The 7127-nt window shown below is 45.7% G+C and overlaps 1 protein-coding gene across 1 annotated transcript; it reads right to left on the reverse strand.

Moving 5' to 3' along the window:
* Positions 1-2249: 2249 nt before the first annotated feature.
* LOC137931860 (uncharacterized) lies at positions 2250-3723 on the reverse strand. Its single transcript, XM_068775371.1, has one exon. It carries the CDS (start codon positions 3721-3723, stop codon positions 2257-2259), a length of 1467 nt encoding a protein of 488 aa, XP_068631472.1. The 3' UTR covers positions 2250-2256.
* Positions 3724-7127: the final 3404 nt, after the last annotated feature.

The following is a 7127-nucleotide window of genomic DNA, read 5'->3' on the forward strand; positions in this document are numbered from 1 at the left end:
AGCTTATTGGTTAGCACCATCACCTTTGTTTTGTGTGGTGCAAACCGCAGCTTGTTCTTGACTCCCCATTCATGAATATGAGCGAGAGCCTCATTGGCCTTACTCGAGATGTCCTGAGCCTTCTGCCCCGAGATGACCAGCACAATGTCATCTGCGAACGCTTGGCAGTATGTCCCGCCCTTTACCACCTCTTCCAGAAGGGGGTTAATGAGGAGGGTCCAGAAGGCCGGACCCCCCACGGACCCTTGCACGCACCCCTTGGTGGTCTCTCTGGCCCACTCTGCCCCCGCGTACCGTACGGACACCTTGCGATCGCTAAAGTAGCTATCGACAAGGCGCCGCAGATTCACGGGGCAGCGCGTTTCGGCCAGTCTACACCTTATAGCAGGCCACCAAGCGTTATCGAAGGCTCCCTCTATATCCAGTGACACCAGCACTACAATCTCCTTCTCCTCCAAGCGAGCTCGCAGGTGCTGGGTCAGGTTATACAGGGAGTCCTCGGTACATCTCTGCGGCATAAAGCCATATTGATGGCTACTGATATAAGGCGCAGTGTACCACCGGATTCTTTTGACCATGATCTTTTCGAACATTTTCCCCATGACGGGCAGAAGTCCGATCGGCCTATAAGATTTCGGGTGCGTATAGTCCTCTTTGTTGGGCTTCCGGAAAGCCACGACAACCGCTTCCTTCCACCTCGTGGGGAAGTGGGAAAGCGCGAGACATCTATTTGTGAGAGCCAAAAATAGGACTGGGTCCGCGTCAATGGCCGCCCGGCAGATATCCGCAGTGAGTCCGTCTGCGCCCGGTGCCTTCTTGGCATTTGAGGTTGACACGGACCATCGGAGTTCCTCCATCGTAAACGGAGGGTCGAGGGTTTCGCCACCACTCTCCGCGTTGATTTCATCGGATTTAACTCTTACAATTTGGTGGTCCGCATTGTCCTCCCCGGGGTTGTCTTCCGGGAAGAAAACCTCTGCCAGCAGCCTGGCTGATCCCTCTGCATCCAGCACTTTATTGGACTGGACGAGGAGGACGTCCTCGCGCATTGTCTGCGTGCGGCGAATCACGCGGTATATCCCATCCCACATTGACTCTCTGTCTTGTTTCTCACAAAACTGTTTCCAACTGGAGGTCTGAGCCGCCTTTGCCTCAAGGCGGTAAGCTTCTTTCGCTTCGACGTATTCGCGTACAACCAGCTCCCTTCGGGCCGGCCTCGCGTTTCTTATCCGTCTCTTTTTTCTCGCCACGTCTTTCTTGAGGAGGGTGAGATTCTCAGACCACCAGGGCAGCTGTGCCCCTTTCCGCTTGGAGACCTTTGGCAAGACCAGCTCGCAGGCTTCCCCCACGGTGTCCATGTACCGACCAACAAAGCTGTCCAACGCCCCTTTTTCAGTGATCTCGTTCACCTCGGCGGTCGTCAAACAGCTGTCAGTCAGCAGCCGGGTTAGAGTCGTATTGAATTCTTCCCAGTCTGCACTACTGGTGTTGAACTTCCGTGTGGTTCGCCTAACGTCTATACCTTGGGACCTCACAAGTTTCAAGTGGAACACGATTGCCCTGTGGTCAGAAGATGTTATATCATCAGCAAGACTCCAGTTCTCCACCCGGTCGAGGAGGGCGGTTGAGCACGCGGTTACGTCGACGCGACTCGAATAATGCCTCCCGCCCCTGTACGTGTCAAAGGTCGGCTCAGACCCTTTATTTAGCAAGTGGAGCTCCAGCTGGTCCAATGTTGCCGCCACTTCTATACCCCTTTGGTCTGCACTTTGGCAGCCCCATTCTGTGTTGCGGGCATTGACGTCTCCTCCCAGTAACACATTGACCATCCCCAAGTCTTCCACCGCCGAGCTAATTTGGTCCAGGTAAGGTCCGACTGCGACATTTGGTTCCAGGTAGACTGATACGATTGCTATCTCCCACGCCCCAGTTCGCAACTTAGCGACAGCGATGTTAGCCGTCGTGAGTTGGGGACATTGGATGATATCAATCGCATCGTCGAATAGTACAATGGCCGCCTTGACCACTTCGCCTGCGTCCCGGGTGACACATTGTATTATCCTAGTCCCTGGATAATGCCGCATCTCACCTATAGCTCCGATATAAGGTTCCTGAACCAGCGCGAGCGCCCATCCCCTCTTCGGCGCCTCGCTAATCAACTCGGCCGTGGCAAGCTCAGATCGTTGCAAATTTTGCTGCACAACATGATACTGGTGGAGCCCAGCATGTTGGGTGCATTGAGTCACCTGGGTGCCTTTAGCAATAAGCTATGGACGCCCGTGCAATGGTGTCCCAACGCCTCCTTACTGGACAGTCGGCGTCAAATGCCCCGTGGTCCTGTCGTTCAGCCTTATTTTTGTGGCAGTTACGGCAGGTAGGGGGTTTTCCCGCATGCCTATCGGTGCACTCGGTGCGGTGGTGACAACCGCCGCAGTGACCGCATCTGTCTTCCGCCTCCGTACACAGCCGCTTGCTGTGGCCGTATCCCAGGCACCGGGTACACTGGACAAGCGGGGAGTGGTCGTACACACGGACCCTCTGGAGATCCACATGCAACATGCCGGCAGTCGTGAACCGGCTCCACAGTTTTGGTGAGAGCCGCATAACTATGTGCACTGTGTGTGCATTGCGCGTCCTCCGCCTAAACCTAACCTCCATTCTCTGGTCCTTCTCCGGAACGTCACTCAAAATTTGCGCATTCTGAGACTTGATGGCCCTAATTATATCCTCGTCCTTATTATAGGCCATTACGTCCCGCAGAATAACCAGAGGGTCTCTGTTGCGGACTTCCTCTAGGTTTAGGCCCTTACCCGCTTTGCTGAGGCCCTCTCTGACTTTCTTCAGCTCCGCTTCCGATCCACATCCAATTATGACTTTGCCGTCCCGTATCTTCCGGACGCGGTCGATTTGTATTCCGGTTTTCGTTGCATTTAGGGCGGATCTAATCTTACCCAAAACCTGGTCCCCAGTATCGCTCCCAGACGAGACCGCAACTGAGTGCGTTGGCTCGCTTCTCAGCTGCGGTCCTTTTGCTGGCCCGGCCGCTACGCTCGCATACGTTCCTTTGTTTTCTTGTGCTTTGACTGTCTTGAGAGACTCCTTGAGGTTTTGAAGTTCCTTCGTGTTAGCCTCAAGTAGTCTCGCATGACTGTCTAGCCTAAGTAGGAGCTCTCTTTCCGTTGCTGTGTGCTGCACCTGCGAGGGTTCAGTAGGGGGAGCCACCCTATCCACCTTCTCCTCACTACCTTTGCTTGCTGGTTCAGCATCCGTTTCCTGGGTAAGGACCCGGGTTTGATTCCCTTTAGTGAGCTCTGCCTCTTTCACAAGCTGGTAGAGCCTGTCGAGCGCATTAACTACTACTTCTTTTATTTCAGATTTCAGATTGCGAGACATGCCCAAGTTTAGCTTTGCCTTATTCAGGCATGCTCGCGCTTCCTTAATACGGTCTACGGGGGCCGGTTTGTCTCCTTTCGGGGGCTCTCCGGACCCCGTATCTAACTGAGGCTGCTCTACCAGCTTCTGCGGCATCACCCTTGGTTTTGTTTTTCCAGCCTGGATGACTTTACGGGGAGAGGGTTTGGGTCCGACTATAGTACCGCTGTCTTTATCTCCTAAGCTTTTTCTAATAGCAGGAACGGGGGAGGTGATTGCTTTGCCAGTGGCTGTAGCGCCTAACTGGCTCATTTCTCCTGATTCTGTCTGTTTTGTTGGTGTGCGAATCATTTTGTGTCTTATTTATAGCTGAAGATTAGTGGGGGAATAGTAAAAAGAAATCTTAAAACTAACAGATAGGGTTTAAAAACCGCTGCTCTTATGCACTTATTTTAATGGCCGCACCGCTATGTTTATCTAATTGTAAATTTGAAAGATGTAAAAATTTTTTATATTTCGTTGCTCCTGTAAAAATTTGAATAGCAATATTTTAGTGGTCGGGCCTAAATAATTTCGATGTTCCTGTCAGATTTTAATAGCAATGATTTGTGGGCGGGGCCTAAATCACCAACAACCGTGTTACGTCACTAGTTGACGCGGTTTAGTGAGTTGCGTGGTGTATCCTTCCACCACCGCGGCGCTGATCGTCGCGTGGGGCGTGTACGATTGTTGCTACTCGTTTGCGACGTATGCCGTATCTGAGTTGTGACGTAATATATTAATAATTTTTAATAAATAGGCATACGATATGGTATGTGTAATTTTTTAATGTGTGTTTGATGTGTTGATGTTTTGGCTTATGTTTAAATATTTACTTAAGACTTAGTGCTAAGAGCTTCTAATGCCAGAACTACTATGAATCGTTAATTGAGTTGAATTGTCAACTGGAGCTGTGTATTTCACACCAGGATATAAAAAATCTTAAACTATCAGAGCGGGTCAAAAAACCACGGCTCTAAACTACTAACTATAGACAGCAAACTTTGACAATTTTAATTTTTTGCGTAATCTGAAACGTATTTTGACCTTTGTTGTGCCTTTGTATAAATTTAATTTGATTATTTAATTTAATTAAGTATTACTGAAAAATGAATTTGAGCTATTTTTGGTATTTTTATTATAAGGATTTGGTTAGATTCGGCCTTTGCAACAAATGTCAGCAGAAAAATATTAAACGCAAGTGTGTACAAGTCTTCAGTCAATACGGTTGAATTTTTCGGGGGCGTGGCTTGGGAACGCCCTAGTCCCGTGTTCTAATCCACGGTTACTGAGTACTTTTTGTATCGAATTTTCCCTGTATTTTATCTGAAAACTATTTTAATTTATTTGTGCTGAGTTAAAAAATGTTAGATTGGGAATTTTGAGATTTTTTCCAGTGTAAAAATTTGTTTTGTAAAAAATTTTTCGTATTAAATTTTGTGTGAATATTTTTATTTGTATCCTGGTTAATTTCTAGCTATGTTTATCTACTTGATGTACAATTTTAGAGATGCAAAAATTTAAATTTTTGGTGTTCCTGTTAGAATTTTAATAGCAATTTTTCGTGGGCGGAGCCTAAATTACCAGCTAATGTGTGTAAGTCCCTAGTTGACAGAGTTACTGTGTATCGTGGTGTATCTTCTCGCCACCTCGGCGCTGCTCGTTGCGTCTGATGTACGTTGCTACTCGTTTGCGACGTATGATTCTACTCGGTTATGACGTCATGAGTTAGTGACTAGGCATGTGATATGGCACATGTAAATTTTTGATATTTATTCGGTGTATTGGTGTATTAATTTATATATAACTATTCACTGAAGACTGTACTAAATGGCGTTCACTTCTAGATCGACTAAAGGTCGTTAAAAACATAAAATTGTCACTTAGAAGCTGTAAATATCATGCAAGGGATATAGTAAAAATCTAAAAAACTATCAGAGAGGGTTTAAAAACCACTGCTCTTACTTAGTGGTTATAGAGATGCAATAATTTTTACAATTTTTATTTTTACGTAATATGAAAAGTAATTTGACCTTTGTTGTGCCTCTGAAATTACTGAATTTGAATATCTAACCTAATAAAGTGTTACTAAAAAATAAATTTGCGCTATTTTTCGTATTTTAAAAATGAAGATTTTAGCTAGTTTCGGCCTTATCAACAAATGTCAACTTTGCAAAACTTTGCAGCTCTATAACTTTAAAACACATGAACTTATCTTTAATGTCCGCACAGTTTTGGAATGGCCGCAATGTCCCCTTTGCAATGATGTATTTCTCTGGTGGCTGATGGCTCCGGATCCAGTACCTCAAGGGCGTGTGATACTGGAGTTTTGTTTGTCCTGGCCAGGTGGTTGCCTCTAGCTGGTTGTGAAGGCACTTAAACTCTGGCCTAGGACGAGGTGTTGCTCGCTGAGTAAAATTTTGCACAATTTTTCACTGGAATTTACTATTTTTAGGCACTTGTTGTTGATTTATGGGCAGAATTTAACGGAAAAAAATGATTTAAAAATTTGTATCTTTGCTAATTTTTGCACGAAAATTTTGAAACTTGCACAGGGGTGTAGAGAAGACAATTCCGCAACTTTCTACAATCGCCGTTACACACTTTTACACTCAAATATTTGCAGCGTTCGCACTTTTCTCGTTGCCGCACTCCGCGTCTAATTCGTTGTTTTCTTAATTAAAAATCGGTTTATAATCCGATTTTTATTTTCTTAGTACCGATCGATTCCTCGTAAAAGCGCGCTTTTTTCTATATATAACACTTCTATATTACTCAACTTTATGCCACTTTTACTAATTTTTCGAGCTTTACGGAACGATCTCGGGCACGTGGGAGCGTGTGTATTGCTCGGGAGCGCGGCGCGGACTGGGTTAGGTTAGGTTAGGTTAGGTTAGGTTAGGTTAGGTTAGGTTAGGTTAGGTTAGGTTAGGTTAGGTTAGGTTAGGTTAGGTTAGGTTAGGTTAGGTTAGGTTAGGTTAGGTTAGGTTAGGTTAGGTTAGGTTAGGTTAGGTTAGGTTAGGTTAGGTTAGGTTAGGTTAGGTTAGGTTAGGTTAGGTTAGGTTAGGTTAGGTTAGGTTAGGTTAGGTTAGGTTAGGTTAGGTTAGGTTAGGTTAGGTTAGGTTAGGTTAGGTTAGGTTAGGTTAGGTTAGGTTAGGTTAGGTTAGGTTAGGTTAGGTTAGGTTAGGTTAGGTTAGGTTAGGTTAGGTTAGGTTAGGTTAGGTTAGGTTAGGTTAGGTTAGGTTAGGTTAGGTTAGGTTAGGTTAGGTTAGGTTAGGTTAGGTTAGGTTAGGTTAGGTTAGGTTAGGTTAGGTTAGGTTAGGTTAGGTTAGGTTAGGTTAGGTTAGGTTAGGTTAGGTTAGGTTAGGTTAGGTTAGGTTAGGTTAGGTTAGGTTAGGTTAGGTTAGGTTAGGTTAGGTTAGGTTAGGTTAGGTTAGGTTAGGTTAGGTTAGGTTAGGTTAGGTTAGGTTAGGTTAGGTTAGGTTAGGTTAGGTTAGGTTAGGTTAGGTTAGGTTAGGTTAGGTTAGGTTAGGTTAGGTTAGGTTAGGTTAGGTTAGGTTAGGTTAGGTTAGGTTAGGTTAGGTTAGGTTAGGTTAGGTTAGGTTAGGTTAGGTTAGGTTAGGTTAGGTTAGGTTAGGTTAGGTTAGGTTAGGTTAGGTTAGGTTAGGTTAGGTTAGGTTAGGTTAGGTTAGGTTAGGTTAGGTTAGGTTAGGTTA

The sequence above is a fragment of the Battus philenor genome, unplaced genomic scaffold (assembly GCF_028537555.1).
Source record: "Battus philenor isolate CCGP_79_NKW_IND1 unplaced genomic scaffold, ilBatPhil1.0.hap1 SCAF_8, whole genome shotgun sequence".
In the NCBI taxonomy this organism is placed as follows: Eukaryota; Metazoa; Arthropoda; class Insecta; order Lepidoptera; family Papilionidae; genus Battus; species Battus philenor.

Bases quoted from the DNA above. Each gene is read 5' to 3' on its own strand.
- LOC137931860 (XM_068775371.1), bottom strand. From the start codon at position 3,723: ATGATTCGCACACCAACAAAACAGACAGAATCAGGAGAAATGAGCCAG.